Consider the following 24,677-nt stretch of genomic DNA (forward strand, 5'->3'; position numbering starts at 1 on the left):
TTTCAGCCATCATCTACACATGTAGATGGGCCAGCCCCAACACCCAGTGGTTGAAGACAATAATCTTCATAAGCAGGAAATTACAGCGGTGATCTTGGTTCTGAACCAACTGCAGAAGAAGAGAGATAGACAATCATCTTCCATCAGCAACCACCTGGGGCAGGAATCCCAGTCTTTTTTTTTATACTTTAAGTTCTGGGATACATGGGCAGAACGTGCAGGTTTGTTACAATGGTTAAACGTACCATGGTGGTTTGCTGCACCCATCAACCCATCATCTTCATTAGGTATTTCTCCTAATGCTATCCCTCCCCTACCCCCCTACCCCCAGCGGGCCCTGGTGTGTGATGTTCCCCTCCCTGTGTCCATGTGTTCTCATTGTTCAACTCCTACTTATGAGTGAGAATATGTGGTGTTTGGTTTTCTGTCCTTGTGTTAGTTTTCATAGTGTCGATGGTCTTTACAACTTGGCATGTTTTTGCAGTGGTTGGCGCTGGTTGTTCCTTTCCATGTTTAGTGCTTCCTTCAGGAGCTCTTGTAAGGCAGGCCTGGTGGTGACAAAATCTCTCAGCATTTGCTTGTCTGTAAAGGATTTTATTTCTCCTTCGCTTATGAAGCTTAGTTTGGCTTGATATGAAATTCTGGGTTGAAAATTCTTTTAAGAATGTTGAATATTGGCCCCCACGGTCTTCTGGCTTGTAGGGTTTCTGCAGAGAGATCCACTGATAGTCTGATATGGGCTTCCCTTTGTGGGTCACCCGACCTTTCTCTCTGGCTGCCCTTAACATTTTTTCTTTCATTTCAACCTTAGTGAATCTGAAGATTATGTGTCTTGGGGTTGCTCTTCTCGAGGAGTATCTTTGTGGTGTTCTCTGTATTTCCTGAATTTGAATGTTGGCCTGTCTTGCTAGGTTGGGGAAATTCTCCTGGATAATATCCCGAAGAGTGTTTTCCAACTTGGTTCTATTCTCCCTGTCACTTTCAGGCACACCAATCAAACGTAGGTTTGGTCTTTTCATAGTCCCATATTTCTTGGAGGCTTTGTTCGTTTCTTTTCTTTTCTTTTTTTTAGAGTCTTGCTCTGTCGCCCAGGCTGGAGTGCAGTGGTGCAATCTTGGCTCACTGTAAGCTCCGCCTCCAGGTGCACGCCATTCTCCTGCCTCAGCCTCCCGAGTAGCTGGGACTACAGGTGCACACCACCACACCTGGCTAATTTTTTTTTTTTTTTTTTTGTATTTTCATTAGAGATGGGGTTTCACCATGTTAGCCAGGATGGTCTCAATCTCCTGACCTCGTGATCCGCCCGCCTCGGCTTCCCAAAGTGCTGAGATTATAGGTGTGAGCCACCGCGCCGGGCCTGTTCATTTCTTTTTGTTCTTTTTTCTCTAATCTTGTCTTCACGCTTTATTTCATTAAGCTGATCTTCAATCTCTGATACCCTTTCTTCTGCTTATCAATTCGGCTATTGATAATTGTGTATGCTTCACAAAGTTCTCCTGCTGTTTTTTTCAGCTCCATCAGATCATTTATGTTCTTCTCTAAACTGGTTATTCTAGTTAGCAGTTCCTCTAACCTTTTTTCAAGGTTCTTAGCTTCCTTGCATTGCGTTAGAAGATGCTCCTTTAGCTCGGAGGAGTTTGTTATTACCCACTTTCTGAAGCCTACTTCTGTCAGTTAGTCAAACTCATTCTCCATCCAGTTTTGTTCCCTTGCTGGCAAGGAGCTGTACTCCTTTGGAGGAGAAGAGGCATTCTGGTTTTTGGAATTTTCAGACTTTTTGCCTTGTTTTTTCCTCATCTTCATGGATGTATCTACCTTTGGTCTTTGATGTTGGTGACCTTCAGATGGGGTTTCTGTGTGGACGTCCTTTGTGTTAATGTTGATGCTATTCCTTTCTGTTTGTTAGTTTTCCTTCTAACAGGCCTCTCTGCTGCAGGTCTGCTGGAGTTTTCTGGAGGTCCACTTCAGACCCTGTTTGCCTGGGTATCACAAGCAGAGGCTGCAGAACAGCAAAGATTGCTGCCTGAGGAACCCCACTTTTACGCAGAGGTAAAATCTACCAAGCATGTGGATTCTGAGGTTTCGTTTCAGCTCCAGTGGAAGCTGTGCTGTGTTGACCGTGTATGCAATGGACACAGAAGAATGAGTGTGCGGCACGTGCCTGCCGTCTGCCACCCCAGCTCCAGATCCAACTTGAGCCAGGCTCTGCCTGCTTCTCCGAATACATCCTACACTCTCTGTGTCTCCTCACAGGGTAGTTCTGTTGTCTGGGGAGCCGATATTGGGTGGGATGATCTGACTTGGATTCCTGAGTACTCCACTCACCACTGCTGCGGCTCTGAACAAATTTCCTTACTATCTCATGCCTATGTCATGTCATGCTCCTCTGTGTTTCCATCTTTCTGTGTGCCCCATGGAACTTCCCCATTCTGCCCAGCACTATGTTCTGGGCATCCAAGTCCACCACTGCCATTAGAACATCATCTTGAGGTGGGGAGTTCCTGTCCAGGGCCATCTGGAGGCCTCTGCACATGACAGGCATTTAATAAATGTTTCTTTGATGACGTTTCCTATTATCAGTATCTGGGCCTTCCAGAGCCAGAAGGGGACTAACTATTTAATTATTATTACTCTCGTTTCTTAGTGAGAGGACCAATGACTCTCCCAAGGTACAGCAACTGGTCCAAGGCACAGACTCAACCAGAAAGCAGGTTTACCAACACTTTTGTCTTCTCAGCATAAATATTCTAAAGAAAATAATTACTATTGGGTGCATTTTCCACAGACAGATGAAGAGTTATCTGAAAAAACTAGAAGTGAGGGAAGGGAATAAAAAGGGGGAAAAAAAAAAGGCCAGGCGCAGTGGCTCGTGCCTGTAATCCCAGTACTTTGGGAGGCCAAGGCGGGCGGATCATGAGGTCAGGAGTTGGAGACCAGCCTGGCCAACACGGTGAAACTCCATCTCTACTAAAAATACAAAAATTAGCTGGGCATAGTGGCTAATAGGAAACGTCATCGAAGAAACATTTATTAAATGCCTGTCATGTGCAGAGGCCTCCAGATGGCCCTGGCGCACACCTGTAATCCCAGCTACTCGGGAGGCTGAGGCAGGAGAATCTCGCAGGTTGCACTGAGCCGAGATCACACCACTGCACTCCAGCCTGGGCGGCAGAGCAAGACTCCATCTCCAACAATCAAACAAACAAACAAACAAACAAAAAAAAAAAAGGAGGAAGAACCAGAATTTCTTGTTTTTGAAAAATCACAAACTGAAGAATGACTGGACACGATGTCAGCACCACTCACACAGGAAACCTCACGCACGAAACCTCACATGACAGCACTGCAGCTCTTTCCCTTGGTTAACTTGGGGACAGCCCTGGGACATGAGATCGGCCTTTACGGCCTTCTTCCCAGGCTGGTGGAAGATCAGGCTGCTCTGAATCCAGGCCGGCTGGGATTGGCGGGGCCTCTCAACACAGTCAAGAATGGCTAACGGCAGGCAGAAACATTTTGTGGCCTAATAAAGGATCAAAGAAATGTTCCTTACAAAGAGGAAATGAATTATCCACACATCAAGCTCCTTCGTGTCTTTTGTTTGTTTGTTTTAGGCCCTTCAGCCTGTTTGGATAAAACATGTTACACCGAGAAAGCATCAAAGAAAATGAAACGACAGTGACATTTCAAGGGAACTCCGTCGGCTACACAGAGCCCCATTTTGGGTTCAGCTCCAACTTCTCTCCGTTCTCTCTCTCCTGGCCATGGGGAGTATTCACCCATAGCTGACATAAGATTATCAGCAAAGGTTTTAACAAGAACCAGACCTTTCTCTTCTAATCTTTCCCCCAATCCAAAATGTCATGAAAAAACTTGAAAGAATCTTGTTAGAATTTAAAAATATTCTATTATTGTGTCCCTCATGCTGAAAAATGCACATTGAGGTATGAAAAACGCATCGATTGCTCTGTCAAAGACCACTATGTGACTGCACTTCCATAGCAGAGATCCCATCTTTCCTTTCAGCTAAATTTAATCTGTTCTAAACTCTGAAAGTTATTGAGTCCTAAAGACATTTATTTAGCAGGTCCTAACAATGAGCAGTTTATAGGCAATTGTGAAACATGACCACAAAGATTATTGGATGGGGGTCAAGTAATTTGAATTTCTAGAAAAATACAGATCACTCTTGACTGACATGAATGATCAGTGGTATCATTTACCCAGAGTTACTTAAGAGAGAACAGTAACATGGAATGAGAAGCTGCTTCCACCCTGAAGGAGGCACTATTACAGCTATACAACCTCTACCCTACTCAGTCTCTGTGTGGCAAAACTAGTTTATCCTCCTCATGGCATCTACCTGAATTCATCTTATTTAAGTTATTTTGCTTATTTGTCTGTGGTCCCTATTAGAATGCAAATCCCATGAGAACAGTACCTCCACGGTTATTTCTATTCCCAGAGTTGAGAAGGTGCCTCGTACACAGTCAGTACTCATTGTTGAGTGACTGAGGAGACAAACAGCAGGAATATATTCTACAGCCAATACTCGAATCTGTGATCTCAGTCTACACAGTCTTCCATTCACAAAACCCTGTCTCCTCGTACCTTTCCTCCACCTTCAAACTCTCCACGTTAATGCACTTCAGCTCCATTTACCAGTTAACAATTTAGTGATCCCACTGAGGAGCCAGGAGCTCCAAGAAACAGCCATCAAGAAGCACAGCACCCAGCAGAGCTGCGTGTGGAGGCAACGCTCACCTCCCTCTCCATGGGACCTAAATGACCGGCATAGCACATGCTTCCTTCCTTCCCAGCCCTTCCTGTATTCCCAGCCCAGTCCAAATTAGACGTCCTTCTGACCAGATGCTCACCCTAGCAAATCCCAACTGACGCCTAGCACGACGTCCCCTAGAGACCTACTGTCCTTTCACACGCAGTTCTCCAAATGGCCTCATACCCCAACCCCCGAGTCCTGCTGCTGCTTTCTCACTTTCAGATCCACACAGAATCCCTTTTAACCACTCCAGTTATAGGGCCGGAAGTTCAGTTTTGTCAACAGTAGCAATCCTGTCCCACCGTCTCATCAACCATGCCCGTCCGGGTTCCCCCATCCCAGTGTCAACCACTTGCCAAACCCATCTCCTTCTTATCCTGTGACTGGCACCAAAGTCTCTTCCTAGCTAGCTAAGTCTCTTCCTCCACCCTACCTTTCGACAGCACTCTCAGGAACGTGGAAAAGGTTTCCCACAGCCCTTTTAATAGTCTATGTCTACCATTCTTGGTGCTCTTTATTCCAGCCTAGCCATCTACCAGTTGCCATACCTAAGATGTGAAACTACAGATTTTCCCTATGTACTGCACAGCTACCGTGACCCCCACAACATCTCTCTTCTTGACTGTGTCCCCCAACTCCTCTACCACTTCTATACTGGTTTCCCATGTTCTCTATGCAGCCTGGGGCTTAACTATCCATTATTTCAACAATGCAGTCAATACTCATTACCTCAGCTGGGTACGGTGGCTCAGCCTGTAATCCCAGCAGTTTGGGAGGCTGAGGCGGGTGGATCACTTGAGGTCAGGAATTGGAGACCAGCCTGGCCAACATGGCGAAATCCCGTCTCTACTAAAAATACAAAAATTAGCTGGAGTGTAGTGGCATGCGCCTATAATCCCAGCTACTCTGGAAGCTGAGGCAGGAGAATCGCTTGAACCCGGAAGGCAGAGGTTGCAGTGAGCTGAGATCATGCCACTGCACTGCAGCCTGGGTGACAGAGCAAAACTCCATCTCAAAAAAGAACAAAAAAACTACTACTTGCCTCAACATCCCGACTTCCCACCAATTTTCTAGCCCAATCTTCCACCCACTTTGGCTGCATATTAGTGTCCTAACATCCTGGGACATTGGAAACTCGTACCCCAGATGAATTAAATGGGACCCAAGTCTCTGCTCTGTGTGTCTAAAGTTCCTCATGTGACTCCAGCGTGCTCCTAACAGTGTGAAGTGCTGCTGTACACAGACAGCTCTCAACGCCTCTCACTAGGAGCATAGTCCTGATCTAGTCCAGTAGTTCTCAGGGCCTGGATGCCCATGTCCCACCCCAGGGATTCTGCTCTGACTCGCTGGGGTACAGGCCAGCATTGGGGCATTTCAAGTTCTCCCGATGATTCTAATGCACAGCCAAGTTTACAAGACGTCCTCAGCCCACCTCCACTCTTCCAATGCTATTGCCAGACTGGTCTTCAAGGGCAGCTCCAATCCTATCCTTCCCCACATTCAAAAATATATAACTTTTCCTCGTTTCCTGTTGAATTAAACATAAACTTCTCAGTCAAAAGTGGGAGGCTCTGAATTAGCTACCTCACATCCTCCCCCACCCATAAGCTTCATCCAAACTGGGCAACTTGCTACTAACGAACCACTCAAATTCTTTTAGCCCTTGTGCTCCAATTAACCTCTGTCAACTCTGCCCGGTGAAATCGTATCCATCCTTCAAGGTCCTCTCAAATAAGCCTCCACTACAGCACTCTTCCTGATCTCCCTGTCCAAGAGCAGGGAGCAGCTGCTCACCTCGGCAGGCCCTGTGAGCCCCAGCACACCATCTGAAGCAAAAGAGGCACTCAAAACAAGTTTCCAATTGTGTGGCTGCTGTCCCCTCTCTAGATTCTGTGGTGATAAATCCAACTCAAGCACTCATTTACACCCACTACCAAAATCAGTCAAGGATACCACAGTGGGATGGCATGTCGCCTGCCATACTGCCAAGCAATTACCAAGGATGGTGATAACTCCTGCAGAGATCTTAGCAGTGAAAGAACAAATGCAGTTTGTTTAAAGTCAGTGATACGCTCCCTTCCTTTTGTACACAGAATCAATAACATTTTTTCTAAGTCTTGTTTCCAAAAAACTAAGCCAAATTAAAAAAAAAACTCACTTGAATAATATAAGAACAAACTAACAATGATGGGAACAGAAGATTCAACTAGAGGAAGAATTATGAGAGCAAACAATGGATAAAAGGGTCTCAAACATCCAGCAGAGCCCTGCACACAAGAGTAGGTATGGAAACGCAGTAGAATTAAATTCAGTATAAGGTGAAAAATAAAGACCTTCCTTTTTCCATGTATATTTTTAAGGCAAATTTAATTATCCAGAAACAGACAAAAATGTTTGCTCTTCACCTTCAAGAATCCACCACCCCTTCTGTGAAGATACTCAGGCTCAGTAGAGTGCACCCCTACACATCTTCATAACAACGGAATGCCTGAGTGCCTAAGATATTCAAACCAGTGGAAAGTAGCACGGCATGATGCTCACGGACTCCTCTAAATGTGTGAGCAACCGGATTACACATCTCAGAGTGTGGCCTAAAAGCAAGATAAATCTACCTGCATCATTTGAATGTTTTACAGATATTTGAAAAGAGAGGGAGAGAGAGGAAGGGAATGTGAGCTGATTATGAAGTCAGAGAATTTAATAAGGGAGACATGCTACCAAGGTCAGACTGCTCTGGAGTCATAAACTTGGGAAGTGACTATGAAGCTGACAAAGAAGTTGGGTTGTCTCAAAGGACGACCTGAAAATAATTTTCTACTTTTGTTATTGCTAAAGGACTGGAGAATTTCATTTCCGTGGACTGGACTGAGCGGTAGGATCCCAAAAATCCAGAGCCCATCCCAATCTTTAAGCTGCTCTGAGAATTGGAACAGCTCTGCCTGATGAAATCAAGACTTCGACGTGGGAGAGATCACCACAGATCAGAGCTCCAGGTCTTCTCTAGGCAAAGCTCCTTTATTTCTTAGATTAATGTTAGGTGGGTTTTTGGTCCAGGTCAACCAGTTTCCCAAACCTTTGCTCATCCTTTGCTCATCAAGACCTCCTTAGGCCGGGCATGGCGGCTCACACCTGTAATCCCAGCACTCTGGGAGGCCAAGGTGGGCAGATCACTTGAGGTTAGGAGTTCAAGACCAGCCTGGCTAACATGGTGAAACCCTGTCTCTACTAAAAATACAAAAATTAGCTGGGTGTGGTGACACACGCCTGTAGTCCCAGCTACTAGGGAGGCTGAAGTGGGAGGATCACTTGAACCCGGCAGGCAGAGGTTGCAGTGAACTGAGATCACACCACTGCACTGGTCCAGCCTGGGCAACAGAGCAAGACTCTCTCTCAAAAAAAAAAAACAAAAAACTTTTAAAATTCATTTTCTAAAATTCTCTTTGAAAATTGGAAAACCAAGCTTACTTAGCTCTGTCACCCTAATTAATTAGAGGCCCTATCTGAAAAAAGAAAATGAATAATATTTAGGAAAGCAGTTTATTAGCAAATGTGTGATACCTCCACAGATTTTAATATTAAACAGTGGCTCCCAGAGAAGACTCCAAGCTGCTATTGAGGGGAGCACAAGGGACAGAAGAGCACAGAGCACGGCTGCGGTGATGGGCCATCTTTCCTCCCACTCTGGTGCAGTCTGTGGTACTCATTAGCCTGCGTCTCTGTAGCCTAGGAGATTTGGTTTCATTACTGTCAATGGCAAAGCTTAGAAAAATAAAAGTATGATCAAAACTTACAAATCAGCTTCAAGGGAGATCCCAGAACTTTCAGTAACAAAAGGACACTGTGTGTGTGTGTACGCACACATGCATGTGTACACGTGTGTTTTCAAATTTCTTAAACAGGAATGACTCTGTTAGCTTTAGATAAATCACGTGGCCAATTTTTCACCTGGGAAGTGAAAGGATGGGGCAGGCAGCAGACCAAGACAGGCTTAATCCTGACCTCCTGTCAAACACAGCTGCCAGCACCTCAGAACTTTCCCCTTCCCTTTCCTTCTCCTTTTCCTATCATTTTTTAGATTAAAAAAAAGACTTGCTGGGTGTGGTGGCTCACGCCTGTAATGCCAGCACTTTGGGAGGCCGGGGCAGGTGGATCACAAGGTCAGAAGATAGAGACCAGCCTGGCCAACATGGTGAAACCTCATCTCTACTAAAAATACAAAAATTGGCTGGGCGTGGTGGTTGAGGCTGTAATCTCAGCTACTTGGAAGGCTGAGGCGGGAGGATGGCTTGAATCTGGGAGGCGGAGGTTGCAGTGAGCCAAGATCGCACCACTGTACTCCAGCCTAGGCGACAGAGTAAGACTCTGTTTCAAACAAACAAACAAACAAACAAAAAACCCCACAAAACTGAAGACTCAAGAAGGGGAGTGGGGAGACCATACTTTCTTGAGGCCACACAGGTGGCAGCCAATCTGAGTACTGATACCTGCACCTCTGACTCTCAGGCCAGTTTTCTCTCCACAAACCACCAGGCCTGTTTTTCCTGCTTTTGCCCACCAACCCACCCCAAAAATGAGTTTTCCATATAGGAAAGAGAAGAGCCTGGCTTATCTTCTTCACGAAGTAACTGTGCCTTCTCCAGAGAGCTCAGGTGCCAGGACATCAGCAGCCCTCAGAAAGCAGAGCCAGGAGGGACATGGGGCAGTGGCGACGAAGCTATTCAGGGCAACTCTGGGCATTCTCCTATTTTCGGAATAACAATATTCCTGGTGTTCTCAGCAGCATGATTCTTTTTTTTATTATTATTTTTTATTTTTTAGAGACAGGGTATCGCTCTGTCACCCAGGCTGGAGTGCAGTGGCGAGATCACAAGGGAGCACAGTTCCTGAACTGGGGTAACAGTGCTGGGTTGTATGGGAAGGTGTGTTAGAATAGCCAGATTCACCGGTGCTGACCACTGAGCTCTCTCCTTCTCCATCACTCGTTCTCCCATAACAGAACATCTCAACCACACGTATCATCAGTACACATCTCAACTACACGTATCATCAGTACACATCAGGTGATGTCGGCAATGAATGAGTGTTTTAAATTGGCATTTAGAAAATAAAACTACAAACTGGAAGGAGTTTGTTGCTCCTTCCAAAGAAAGCTACTCAAAGGAAAAGAACAGCGACACATCCAGTTAATTAATTCTCAAGGGAGAAGCCTCCCTAGACTGTGGCAGCTCAAGAGCTCAGCCAAAGAGGTCACTGCACTGAAGCAATGTGAGTTTTCTCTTCTGTTCCACCCACTTGAATGATATTTTCTGATTATCAATCCTGCTCCAGGTGCTGGGCCAGGTTCTGTGAATACAAAAAGAATTAAACTACAACCCTGCCCTCAAGACTTCCTAGTTTCTGTGTGGAGGCACCTAAATGAACTTGTCATCCCAACCTGGTGCAGCAGGGCCTGCAAAATGCAGTGACGTCCAGGCCTTCATCAGTCATGGGCCACTCCTCATTCTACAGTGCCTCGTGAGCATCCTAACCTCTCAGAAGAACGAGTGTTGGGGAAAGAAGAATATCAGAACACTACTAGGGAACACTAAGCTTGGCCCAGCATTCTAGTTAGTCAGTGCATGTAGCATCCATCCTCCAGACATTAAGAATAATCACCACAGGCCTAGAGCAAGCAAATGCCAGCTGACAAGGGAAGCTGGACTCTTCTGTCAAACAGCAGTATTAGAGGGACTCTCCCCTGAGCTGAGTCTCAAAGCCAGGGTATTTGACTCAAGAAAGAAAGATTTTTGAGACGACTCTTTTCATTAGGTGGTGTAATTCAGAGCATGATATCTACAGTTTTAAGCTTTCCACAGTGTTCACTTCCTGAATTAAAATTTGTTAGGACAGGCTGATAACAAGAATAATGACTACTCCAAGACAGAGGTACAGCAGGTATACTTTTCTTTCTAGGTATTTTCTTGCTCCTACTCAGGAAAAACAGCTCCTCTCACAAATGCTGAATTTACAGTAAACATATGTAGTAAATATTGTCTAAACCAGTTACAAAACCAAAACGCTTCAATCTTGACACAATGAGCAGCTGCAGAAGTCAGAGGAATGCATGACTCAGAGTCCTACATAACTGAAGCCATAAAAACACTGTTATGAGAGATACGACGTTAGGAGAAAACAGAACAGCCCTCAAGAATTCCTCATTAATTTGATAATGTAATTTAACTGTGAGGTACAAAATAGGAGTGAACAGCTCTGGTCTAAGATCCTGGTGGCCTTCCGACTTCATCTTCTCCATCCACTCCGGGCCATCTCTGCTGTTCCTGGAACACACTCTCAGGCATGCTCCCACCTCAGGGCCTTTGCACTCAGTTTCCTTGACCCAGAATTCTCTTCCCCTATATATCTGCAAGGCTAGCTTCCTCACTTTTTAAGGTCTTTACTCAAAAGTGAACTCTCCGTGGCTACCTTAAGAAAAAGTTCAACCCCTCTACCTGGTATTTCATATCACTTTTCTGCTTTTAATTTTTTCAGGACTAACACACTATATATGCTACTTAGCAAGATTGTTTTAATCTATCCTCCTTCCCACTACAATCTCAACTCCATGAAGGCAGAGAATTTTGTCTGTTTTGTTCACTGCTGTATCACCTGGCAGGGTGTCAATGCTCTACCAGTATTTCCAGAATGAAAGAAAGAATGAATGAATGAATGAATGAATTTCAACTAGTGAGCTAAAATCAGAACTGAATGAGAAACTTGGTTAAGTAGGAAGGAATCATTCTATCTTCATGTTCACACAGAGTCAACAATCACAGGAAGAGCCAAAGCGACACCAAACTCCTCTGCAAAGAATGCAGAGCCAGAGAGACAGATCCTGAGCCCCCATGCTCAGGTAGTGAGGCCAGTATCAGGCACTGTCTTTCTCCCCTTATAACCACCAAACACATGCTGCTTCCTGATAGCTCAGTACTTTGCCTCATAAATATGGAAAACACATTAGAATTCACCTATATAAAGATACTTCGGAAAAATGTCTTAAGGCAAGTGCAAAAACAAAATCAAATCTAAGTGTCAATTAGTTGCATGCAGGGTGTTAGGAAAAGAATAACAAAACACCACTAGGGAAGATACAAAATAGGCTGGCACTGTAGTGAAGATGGCAATTAGGGGGCTACCAAGGCCATCACTACTTCTACCTAAGGGAGACTTACTTACTTTATTTATTTAATTAATTAATTAATTAATTTTTTTGAGACAGGTCTTGCTCTGTCACCCAGGCTGGAGTGCAGTGGCACAATCTTGGCTCAATGCTTCCTCTGCTTCCTGGGGAGGCGATTCTCCTGCCTCAGCTGTCCGTGTAGCTGAGATTACAAGCATGCGCCACCATGCCCAGCTAATTTTTGTATTTTTAGTAGAGACGGTGTTTTGCTATGTTGGCCAGGCTGGTCTCGAACTCCTGACCTCACTTGATCTCCCTGCCTCCGCCTCCCAAAGTGCTGGGATTACAAGCATGAGCCTCTGTGCCTAGCCTAAGGGAGACTTTAGATTTAAGACAGAAGTATGCCAGGAGACAAGAGGTAGCTTTAAATGAATGACTTCTTCTCATGGTAGGGTTCTCATTTTTCATTTCCTGTTTCCTTCTCCCAACATTCAATTACAGTTACCAGTGTAGTATGTCTCACCTGTGAAAATGTAAGACTCCAATGTCACTATACGTAGAATGTTCTTAAGCATACACATTAAAATTGACTCCAATTCTGTTGCTAAGAAACTGCACAAGAAAAGGGTTTTCCATCCTCTTCATTTATAAAATAATCACTCTGTCTATGGGAGAACAAATGCAATCTCTCAAGTCCCCTTGTGCCTTGTTCTCATTTTTTAAATGAACAGAGAAAGATGATAGAGAGTGGCTGAAAGTGTATGCTATCTCCATTTTTTTATGTGCCCTTGAAAATGAGATGGAAACATGGCTTCAATAACCCACTGCTCTAGTATTTATTAATCTTTCAAGCTGAAGACTCCCCCCGTTACTCCCCTTACTCCCTGCTCAAGCAAAAATGAAAAATATACCGTCAAAAGTACTCTTCGATTTAAAAAGATTATCCCAAGCAGCCAGGAGTAATTTAAGGTGGGCTTGTATTCAATGTGGGGTTACTTTCCAGGTCTCTGTATAGCCCTAATGCCTAAACACAGACGTGTGTGCATGCATGCGCGTGCACGCGCACGCGCACCCACACACACATGGACCTAAAGAACAGCACAAGGTATGCTGGCTTTTATTTTTTTAATCTAAAAGTAGGGCTGGGGATGATGAACTTAAAAAAAAGTACTGGTTAAAGACAGTAAGAAAAGAATAATCTTGTTAAACACAAAGAGCAAAATGGGCATACTAACTTCTTTGACCACAGCATAAAGAGGAAGCCTAGAAAGTAGTGAGCTGCGGATGTGAATGGAAAGGTCACAGCTGAATCTGTACATTTATCCCAGAGGCAACTTCTACTGACATGAACTACTGAAATACATTTTTGAAATATCTCTTCCCTTCTAATAAAATGCTTGTCCTATTTCATTTACTAAAGGATTTTAAAAATACATTTCTTTTTAGAGCTTGTTAAACAGTAGAATCTTTCTGCAAACTAATTGACAGAATAGACTGCCTTATACCAACTTTTCTGTGCATATAATTGATTTTTAATTTGCTGTCTCATTTCCGAAAGGACTTGACAATAAACTCCACTGTATCCATACTATTGACTTCTTTAAGCAAGGGTTTGGTTCAAAGGCTTATGGGAACTAACCACAGGAAAAATAGTCCAATTTTATTAATAGTTGGAACTTTAGGCAAATCTCACTTGAATCTACATTTTTCTTTTTTTATTTTATTTATTTATTTATTTTTTTTGAGACGGAGTCTCGCTCTGTCGCCCAGGCTGGAGTGCAGTGGCGCAATCTCGGCTCGCTGCAAGCTCCGCCTCCTGGGTTCATGCCATTCTCCTGCCTCAGCCTCTCCGAGTAGCTGGGACTACAGGCGCCCGCCACCACGCCCGGCTAATTTTTAGTAGAGACAGGGTTTCACCGTGGTCTCGATCTCCTGACCTCATGATCTGCCCGCCTCGGCCTCCCAAAGTGCTGGGATTACAAGCGTGAGCCACCGCGCCCGGCCTTCTTTTTTAATATTAAGGGCTAATTCTTACTATAGGTCACATTAAGAATACATAATATGGAGTAATATGTACATACGTGTAATATATCAACATTTCTATTTCTCTTATTTTTCCTACTCTCATATATATAATTTTAGTTCTTCATAAGAAACAGTAAACAATGTCATTTAAAACTGGAGGAAGGGTGGTTAGTAGAGAGGAGAACCTACTGTGATTCAATTTAAAATGTATTAAATACCTACCATGTGATGCAGTAGATACATTGTATCTATACTTTGGGTTAATGGCAAAGGTTCCAAATGAATTGTAAAAATGTTCAAGTTATAATTTCTTTAGAAAGATAATTTCAATGTTCTGACTCAACTCACATGTATGAAAACCTGTACACACACATAAGTTGACAATGACATAAAACCACATACGTACATAAACAAAGACCAGAAGAGAGCAAGAAGCCAGCAAATGAGACAATGAAGCCAGACTCTGTGAGACGATGTGTTAGTGGTGAGGTTTTAAATTCCCTTTAATGATTTTAGGATGTTGTTCTAACAGTAAAAAAAAAAAAAAAAAAAAATCTGCACAAAATCCTAAAAAGAATAAGAAAGTGAAAAGGTTCATACTAGATGACCTACAAGACTCTCCTATCATCATTTTTGAATGACTACATAAAATAGTCAGCAACTCTGGAAATTTTACCATTCCTAAAATAGATATAACTAAGCCTTCCCCTATACTGTGGATGTAAAATTTTAAAACAAAATCACCAATATTATTAGTATCTGAAATCCATGCAACCATAACTACAAGCTCTGACAGCCTCTCTGTCTTTGTCCTCCTTGCTGTTTTCACCTCCACAACCTCCTGCTGCTATTGGACCTTAACTGGGATTTTGTTGTGAATTCCATTTTCCTCAGCTGCCACGCAAACGGTAAATAAAATTCATTGTATTTTTCCCCCACTAGGCAGCCCTGTCTTCTGGCACATTCAGATGCCTGGCTTGAAAAGAGTGAACAATGAAAACAATGTTTTCTCAAGCAGACTTTACAAAAAGGGCATAACAAAGGCATCTGAAGATGCTGCTGGGGAAAGACACCCTGCAAATAGTTGTGTGTATTCTGTGTAAGTAATTCCTTGACCGGCCGCACGGGTTCACTGGATTACAAATATTTAGAAAATTACTTTGCCATCTCATGTCAATTTTGAAAGAAGGATTTTCATTTATATTTACGACAGACTGAGCTTTAAATTGAAGAAAGATTTAGATGTTTTAAAATTTATGAACTTGTAAATAAATCCATGTACATGGCCAATTAAGGTTTATCACCGCCACAGATTAACTATCTTTGGATAAAAATTTCAGAGCTTATTTGTATCTAGGTTGTTCACCTCAATGTATTACATCAAAATTGATATAAAATATTTAATGGGTAGTGCATTTCAAGATAAAAGCTATAGTTACCCAAGATGAAATAAAAACACCCTGTAGTAACATGGTAAGCAACAGAACCTTCACTTTGTGCAACACCTGGATTGTTGCGGAAAGCTAATTCAACATGAAAATAATTTTAAAAACCAAAACACAGCTAAGTGGATAGGAAGCAAAGAGTGAGATGCACAGCTCAGTGGAGCACCCAATCTTACAATCTTGCAAGTCAAACCAAACTCCACAAGGAAAATGCAGGCCCTGAATTTTAAAAAGAATTCAATTAGCATCCCCAGTATTTCCATAATCAACAGCTGAATGCTAATTAAGAGCACAGCATCAAGCGGCAACGGAATCCCAGTGCAATAAGCACCAACACAACAGCAGCAAATGCTACCTTCAGCTCGCATGCATAAATAAACAGAATTAACAACCACCCAAGCATGGAAGGGTGACTTAATCTGTTTCGATTAGATGCAGTTCAGCCTGGGGCCTTTATGTTATATTTGAATGTGTTCATCATATTTAATTAAAAACCTAATAATCTAGGGTTTTGTTTGTTTGGGTTTTTTTTTAATGTTTTAATCTGTATTTCCTCCTCTTTATCTTCCTAAGTTCTACCAATCTGGATGACTTCCTGAAAAGGAATAGTATTTTTAGCATAATATATGTGAAATTGGTTAACCACCAATGTAACTCTCAGAGGCAGAAGGCAGCCATTTACTTTGGCTCCATCCTTGCCCATACCTTGCTATTTAAAGCTTCACAAACTGACCTAGCATTTCTTCCAAAATGCTTCTCTGATCTAACCAAGTTTACTTAGCCTGAAAGACATGACCCAGGTGTTGCTCACAGGCACTCGACAAAAGCAGAATTAATTTGCGTTATCTGGTACAGAATTTGACAGAAATTGGCACATTTTGGCTTCAGTTCAAGATTTGAAGTATCTCAGCCCCAAAGCAACTTCAATTAGGAACATCATACATGCACACTGTCAGAGAAATAAACTGAGAGTTTGAGATGAAAGGCATCCTATTGTGTGATTCTGAGGTCTAAGATCTCCAGAATTCATGATTATCTGAAAGACCTAGGAAGAAGAGGTCAGGTGATAGGAGAAGAAAGAAGAAGAAGAAAGAGTTTAATGTGTGAGCTTTTTCCAAAAGCACTTTTATTATTATTATTATTATTATTTTTGGAGACAGTCTCGCTCTGTTGCCCAGGCTGGAGTGCAGTGCCATGACCACGGCTCACTGCAGCCACGAACTCCTGGACTCAAGCGATTCTCCAACCTCAGCCTCCCAAGTAGCTGGGACTACAGGCACATGGCACCATGTTCAGCTATTTTATTATGTTTTTAATTTTTTGTAGAGACAAGGTCTTGCTGTGTTGACCAGGCTCCAAAAGTAAAATTTTTAAGGTTGGTTTCTGAGGCATGTAGAAGTTTTTCTCTTTAATGTGCTGATTCCTAACTATTAACTATTACAAGTTTTAAAATGCTGGATTGAAGACACTCAATTACAGTGAAGAACTTTTTAAAAGGATTACCTTGAACAAAAAGTCATCAATATTCTTCAAGCCTCTCATATGGAGAGAAATTATCTTCATCATTAAGTCCGTACCCTTAATAAGTTTACAAACTCGGAGGACAATCAACTCAGAAATAAGACCGCAAGGAATGAACAGCTGGGGATTAGAAGTCAGCACGAGGAGGCAGAGGATGAACTACCAGTGAGTGATGCGCAGAGGGGAGACAGTGAGTAGGGTCTGCACTGGCATGAGACGTTAGTTTCTTCATAGAGCAGCAGCCCTACCTGGCCCAGGAGGTCCAGAGGCCCAGCCCGTCCACTGCATAGCAGGGAACTCACACTTCAGGTGCTTATTTCATCAACCCTCTCACAGAGCAGCTGCTTCAAAGTATTCATGTAAATGCCGAGGGAAACCCGTTCATCAAGACTGTTGTAGTCAGATCAGACACTGGGTAGTTAGAACAAATTAATATGCCAGCAGCAGCGAAGTTTAATAGTAAGTAGCCAGGCATTGTGGCTTGCCTGTAGTCCCAGCTGCTCAGAGGCTGATGTGGGAGGATCACTTGAGCCCAAGAGTTTGAGTACAGCCTGGGCAACATAGCAAGACCCCCATCTCTTAAAAAACAGTAATGATAATAATAAAAATAATAATTAGAATGTTCCAAGTATACAGAAAACTGGGAGGAAAAAAGGGAGAGGTAGGCCCATGTACTTATGTTAGCTGGGACACATTTGTTTTGCTTATTCCTGTGACTCCTGAGGTGAGAAAATGCGGTAAACTTAACAGAAGGGGGCCACATGTACACAGCAGGTGTTTTTTCACAGCCAAAGCCAGGCGAGGGTAAAGAGGGGACTGCCTTGTTGCCACATAAATCTCTTCAAAGATTTGATTTGGATCCATTCACCAGAAGCTTCCTTCAACCTCTCAATTATTCAGTCAGTCTCTCTTCTTCACTGCTGAGGTTTTCAAAGTGAAGCTTCACTTCCTACACATAAGGGAACCATTTGATCCTGAGGCTCTGCAAGGGCTGGATGGCTGCCAAGACATTTTTCAAACCAAGAAGCAAACATGATAAAAATGACCCCAAACGGATACGGATGTATGCAGTTAAGGATCATTATTCCATACTCAAAATATTCACCACTTTGGAGTCATGTTTTGTTTTTCAACATAAAGCCAGGCTCTTTCTGATGTGCAAGGCTTCCCTCTCAGCTCACGGCTACAAATCCCCAAGCAGCAGCAATGGGGAGACAGTCAACAGCTGCCTGATGTTACAAGCAGGCGCTGCAGGAAAAGGAAAGCAGCTTTCTCTTCAGCAGGAAGAGAGGACTTTGGCTGTGTATTTTTAAAATTCCAGAGGGAATGAAAGGTCACAAGAGAAATGAAAGAAGGGAGAGAGGAGAGCCACGGCTAGAGAGGGGCTGGGAGGCATGAGTGAGGAGTGGGGAAGGGTGGGAGACACCAAGAGGCAGAGAGGTGGGGAAGGAGAGAGGATGCCAAAGGGCATGGAGACTAAAGAGAGAGGAGATGGCCAGGAACTGAGGGAGAGGCAGAAGCAGAAGCAGCCATGGATTGCAAGCTGACAAGGCCCTGAGGCTGCCTACACCAGGCTGAGAGGAGTGAAGGCAATCTCACAAAGGGCGGTTAAACGACCACAGTCTACACGCTTGTTCCATCCTTTTCATCTCCTTAGGTGTTTCTTCCACACAGGCTTTTAGCAGAATTTTAAAACCTTGTCAATAAGATCTCTTATCCACTCCTCACATAAAGAGGCTTACAGTAAAAAAAAAGTATCATTATGACTTCTCAAAACTGAATTTAACATTGTCTAAACATTTTAAAATGTTTAAGGTGTTTCTTTCTCTTTATTAATCACGTAAGATTTTTATTTTATATTTTTTTAAAAAACAGCTTCATGAACTCCATAAGTCTGATAAAGTTAAAGTCTTAAGGGACTATTCAACAAGCACTCCATTACCAAACCCTAGGGCCATTTCAGTGCATCTCACCTCCCGCTAGCTTTTCCCATTCCTCAGCCCTTGCCCAACCTCACCCACAGCCATTCTGGGAGCAAATTCTCTTTTCTCTACCTTCAAGGTGCAGCCTGGATCTCGCTGCTTCTTATCACGGCCACTGCTGCCACACCACCCAGCCACCAGTCCCAGCCTGGCGTGCAGCAGCTCCCGGAGGCCACCAGACTCAGCGACCAGAGTGAGCGCCACTGTCGGAGTGAGTCACTCCTCTGTTCAGAAGCTGCTCATGTGGGGCACATCACCGCACCCTGATGGCGGGCCAACAGGTCACACCTGATCTGCTCCCTCTGGGACACCCCTCCCACAAGCCCACCGCCCACCTCTCCTACCACTCCCCTCCTTGCTGTGCTGCAGAAACATTCCTGCCTACTTCTTGAACATGCCAAGCATGCTTTCACCTTAGGGCCCAGAATTCTCTAATATCCAAAAGGCTGCCTTCCTCACTTCACTAAGGTCTCATCTAAATGTTACTTACCAGGACTTTTCTGATCCTCCCTTAGCTAAGACAGTACCCCACCCAGCTGATTCTCCCTATTCTGTATCTGCTTCACCACTCCCTGACACATACTCATTTACGAAGGTCTCCCCTCTCAAAACTTAAGACTCCCAAGGAGGGACAACACCTGGCGCGCAAGCAGGCACTCAGTAAATATTGCTGAATCAATGAAAGAGCGGGACCAGGAAAGCACATACAATTTCTAAACATTGTTTCTTAGCATAATTTAAAATACAGGAGAGGAACTTGGAATCAATATGTGTATTAGTGCCAGCCTTCATTTAAATTTCATTCGACCTGAAAGGCAAATGTCAAGCGGTAATATTCATACTGAAGACTATTTGCAAAAGCACAAGAAATCTGTAAGTGGTTTACAGCAATGCCTTTTACAAGTCACAAGATGGAGATGTAGCTTCATTAAAACTGTCTGCTGGATGGGAATCCATGGGTTTGCAAGGCTGTATTTGTGGGCACATTTCTCTCTCCCCACTTCCTTCAACAGGCCACAGCAATACAATCAATATGTAAAATCCAGTATATTTATTTTATCAACTCTCTGCTTCCCGCTTGTAATCAATGTCCTTTAGGAGGTCAGGGGTCTTACAAGCCCTATAAAAACAAGTCACCAAGCCAAGCATGGTGGAGCATGCCTATAGTCCCAGCTACTCAAGAAGCTGGGGCAAGAGGACTGATGGAGCCCAGGAGTTCAAAACCAGCCTGAGCAACACAGCAAGACCGCCTTCTCTAAAATAATTATGATTAAAAAAAAGACAAGTCACCAACCCTACTTTAGGTTATATGTCCACGGGTTTTAACATGCTGTGTCTTTAAATAGGGAGGTATCACAAGCTAGTTTGCACCAAAAACAAGTTCAAATTAACTTTTTTTAGGAGTAACTATCAATTTCTCCTTTCTTTCCATGAAAGCTGGACAATCTTTCCCGTCATCTATGAAGCCTAATCTTAATAAAATCAAGTCTTTCTGTACAATTGTGGGGCTGAAGGGCCCCATCCTCCTGCCTGGTGCCGCCACGGACAGCCATTCTGCATGACTGAAGCTTCTGCTTTCCCTGAGCAGCAGGGAGGTCACACACTGAGACGCCCGTGGCCCGATGCCCCAGAGCACAATGCAAATGCTGGTTCCTGCTCACCACTTCGTCCTCGGTCCAGCACTTCTCGATGAGCTTGGGCACAGGCTTCTTCACCAGGCGCTGCAGGGCTTTGCCAGCATCGTAACCGCTTTCATGCAGCTAAAACAACAACAATTTTAGTTAGCTAACTGCACCAAATAACAGACAGGACACAAATCAATCCAAGGCAAGCTCCTCATTGACTATCTCTCACAGAAGAGTCAGGAAAGGTGCAGTGAGACTCTATCATTTCAGTAGGCATGGGAATTTGTTCTCATCCAAGACCATCCTATCCCAACCCCTATTCTACTCGCTCTGGGAGAGGGAGACAGGCAAGGCAGAAAATATTTTGGCAAAGATAGGAATAGGATTCCCCTATATTCCCATAAAGCAAACATTTAGGGAATGTTTGGCTCCACCCAGTGCTCAGGATATTCCATGCAATCATTATCTTACCTAATCCTATGGGGAAAGTATTTTCTCATTTAATCTACGGTTTAGGAGCTATCATCGCCCTACCTCACAGATGAGGAAACTGAGGCACAGAAAGATCAAGTAAAGGTGTTCACCACACTGAGCCAGCAGGTGAAGCCAAGACTCCAACCCAGCCAGGAGGACCCCTACTCTTGCCTCATTCTCCGCAAAGCAGTGTAAAGTCACACTAGATTATGTTCTTTCTTTTTAGCATTTCTTAAATTTTTCGACTGTGCTAATTTCACATAAAAACAAAATATTTAAAGTGCCTAAAATTTAAGAGCTTTTTAAAGAAAATAAAGTCTGTAATAGTATGCTAGTTTTTCAGTACATATGAATAAAGATGCAGGTTTATCTACATATTCCCTTTAGGACTAGACTTGTTTCTTGTCAAAGCTAATCAACTTTTCTCATCCTGCGTCTTTTCAACCCTGTGTAGTGTCTGGCACCATGGACTCCTTCCCACCTTGCAAAGATGCTCCAGACACTCCAAGTTTCTGAGTTCCAACTTGCAGATGATGTAGAGAAACAGCAGGTACAAAGATCCTCTTGCTCTATCTACCTCCCCATACTGTGGCTGTCACTCAGAATTCTCATTGGAAATCCACCTTTCCTTTACAAATCTAGTTTTCTTACACAAAGATTGGTTTTGTCTAAGACTTGTATCTCCAGTGCTGAACACAGTCCACAGTATAAGGTAATACTCCAGAAAAACTTGCTAACTTCCTAAATACTAGGTTCTGGGACACAGCAGTAAACAACACAGAGATCCCTGTTCTCATGGAGTGGACGTTCTGATCTTTTCACTTGTGCTTCAATCTCTTATTTTAACAATGAGCCAGCATTTGCCGAACATTCAGGACAGGTAAAGCTGAACATTCAAGACATGTAAAGAATAAACCTTAATAAGTTACAGTCCTTATTTCCAGGAAACTTACAAATTGGTACAGATACAAAACATACAAAATGACAAGATCGAGTAGGTTGTAATAATTACTCTCGCTTAGGTTTAGGCAAAGGCCTATGGAATCACAAGAGGAGAGAGCCATGTGTTTCCTCTTTCTAACAGAAGACTCAGGAGGACATGCAGATGCCTTCCTGGCAACTGCTGGAGCCCCTGGGCTGGGCACAGAGTAAGCTGGCAGTGGTAAATATTTGTTGAATGAAATCAATAAATAAATGCTGAAACACACACTGCAAGTCTCTTTTCCAACCATTTAACTGCTAACGAAAGGAATATCACAAACATTCATTTGCTTTTCTTTTCTTTTTTTTTTTTTTGAGACAGAGTCTCGCTCTGTCACCCAGGCTGGAGTGCAGTGGTGCAATCTTGGCTCACTGCAAGCTCTGCCTCCCGGGTTCACGGCATTCTCCTGCCTCAGCTTCCCGAGTAGCTGGGACCACAGGCGCCCGCCACCATGCCCGGTTTATTTTTTGTATTTTTAATAGAGATGGGGTTTCACCTTGTTAACCAGAATGGTCTCAATCTCTTGACCTCGTGATCCACCTGCCTCGGCCTCCCAAAGTGTTGGGATTACAGGCGTGAGCCACCGCACCCGGCCCAAACATCCATTTTCAATGCTCACTCAGCAAAACAGAAAGTATTAAAAATTTTAATTTCCAGAGCATTCTCACAGTTTAGAGGACACTAATTTATTCTAAATCAAGACGGGGAAGTCCAGGTTGTACATTAGCTATAACAATAAATCAACTATCTTAAAACAAAACAAAAGACCTACAACAATGATCAATACTGGATCCCACTTGGGAGTGGTGGTGCAATGAATAAATATTAACTTATTTATTTTTATTATTATTTATCATTAGATTCATATTTATCATTATCACTAGACTCTTTTAAAAATAAAATACTACTATGATTTGCAAATGTTTGAAAACTATCCAATCTAGCCTTCTTTCAGACGTATAAAAAGATCTGAAATAAAGTCGGATTCTCATACTTTGCCTAATATCCAGAACAAGCAGACATTTTTCAAGTTCTATAATACAATGGGGATTTATAATCACAGGTCAACGTGGATTGGAAATGAATAAAAGGAAGAATTAAACGCCTACTTAATGCAAAAAGCACACATTTTAGTGATAATTTGAAATCAAATGAAGTTGATCAAATCATAAATTTCTAATGAAAAGCTCATGGCAAAATTAACAACTTTTATAAGAGGTAATTATACTGTATGGGGTAATTAATTATAAGAAAAGTGTGAGGCTAGGCACAATGGCTCACACCTGTAAGCCCAACACTTTGGGAGGCTGAGGTAGGAAATTGAGTTCAGGAATTCAAGACTAACCTGGGCAACATAGTGAGACCTCATCTCTACTAAAAATTTAAGAAATTAGCTGGGCGTGGTGGCATGTGCCTATAGTCCCAGCTATCATCCCAGCTACTCAGGAGGCTGAGGTGAAAGGATGGCTTGAGCCTGGGAGGTTAAGGCTGCAGTAGCCTTGATCACACCACTGCACTACAAGTCTGGGTGACAAAGTGAGACCCTGTCTCCAATTAAAAAAAAAAAAAAAAAAGGGTAAGTAGGAAAAACTATGGACTTTGAAGTCAAACTGCCTGGATTCCAACTCTAGCTCTACTATTTACTAGGTATGTGACCTTGAGAGAGTTACTTATCATTTTTGTGCCTTAATTTTGACATCTTTAAAAATGGATAAAATAACATCAACCTCTTAGGAATATGTGAGGATAATATTAGAAAATACATGTTAGCTACATCTTTCAAAAAGAAAAAAAAGAATCGGCTTCAAGTTTGATCGACTTTCCAGATTACAGAGTAGTCTTCTCAGAGACAAAAAATTTTGTTAAGCTATAAACAAAAACCACTTATGTGTCACATAAAATTACCCATGTTAAATGAAATTTGATTAAAACTCTGGTATCACATACAGGAAAAAATTTGAATTTTAAAATCTTGGCTGGACGCAGTGGCTCACGCCTGTAATCCCAGCACTCTGGGAGGCTGAGGTTGGTGGAGCACAAAGTCAGGTGTTCAAGACCAGCCTGGCCAACATGGTGAAACCGCATCCCTACTAAAAAACCTACAAAAATTAGGCAGGCGCGGTGGCAGACGCCTATAATCCCAGCTACTCGGGAGGCTGAGGCAGGCAGGAGAATCGCTTGAACCCAGGCGGCAGAGGTTGCAGTGAGCCGAGATGGTGCCACTGCACTCCAGCCTAAGAGACAGAGTGAGACCCCGTCTCAAAAAACTAATAATAGTAATAAGAAAAATAAAATCTTATGTGCCTGCTACCAGGAAATTGCTCATAAGAACATAAAGCCCACTCCAAAAGCAAACTGCTGAGTGGATGAAGTTCAATCAAATATCATTAATCCCTATGGCATTCCGGCCTTTTGGTGAACCAAGAAGAGTTTTAAACTATAGCTGGAAGAGATGCTTCCACTGAAGTGTTGAACATCTCATTGTGGTTGTTCTGTTTGTTAGAGAGCATGGCTGCAGCCTGCACGATGCCCCTCAGCTGAATTTCTAGTGATGAGCTTAATGGGGAAAGAGGCACTCCTCTGAACAAGTCCTGGCATTCCCACTTCCTTCACAAAACTTTATTTCAGATGGCAGTTTCTCCTGAAGAAGCTATTCCAGTGACACGGTAACTCAAGCTTCCTTCCCTACT

General features: G+C 43.1%; 1 protein-coding gene across 6 annotated transcripts in view; it reads right to left on the reverse strand.

Moving 5' to 3' along the window:
• Positions 1 to 24,677, reverse strand: part of RERE (arginine-glutamic acid dipeptide repeats) — a 464,393-nt gene that overhangs the window by 92,499 nt on the left and 347,217 nt on the right. For all 6 annotated transcript variants that reach the window (XM_032758816.2, XM_032758813.2, XM_058443739.1 and 3 more), the window contains one exon: positions 20,568 to 20,666. In XM_032758816.2, coding sequence (XP_032614707.1) covers positions 20,568 to 20,666 — 99 coding nt within the window. The remainder of the gene's footprint in view (positions 1 to 20,567; positions 20,667 to 24,677) is intronic.

This window comes from Hylobates moloch, unplaced genomic scaffold, assembly GCF_009828535.3.
Source record: "Hylobates moloch isolate HMO894 unplaced genomic scaffold, HMol_V3 SCAFFOLD_9, whole genome shotgun sequence".
In the NCBI taxonomy this organism is placed as follows: domain Eukaryota; kingdom Metazoa; phylum Chordata; class Mammalia; order Primates; family Hylobatidae; genus Hylobates; species Hylobates moloch.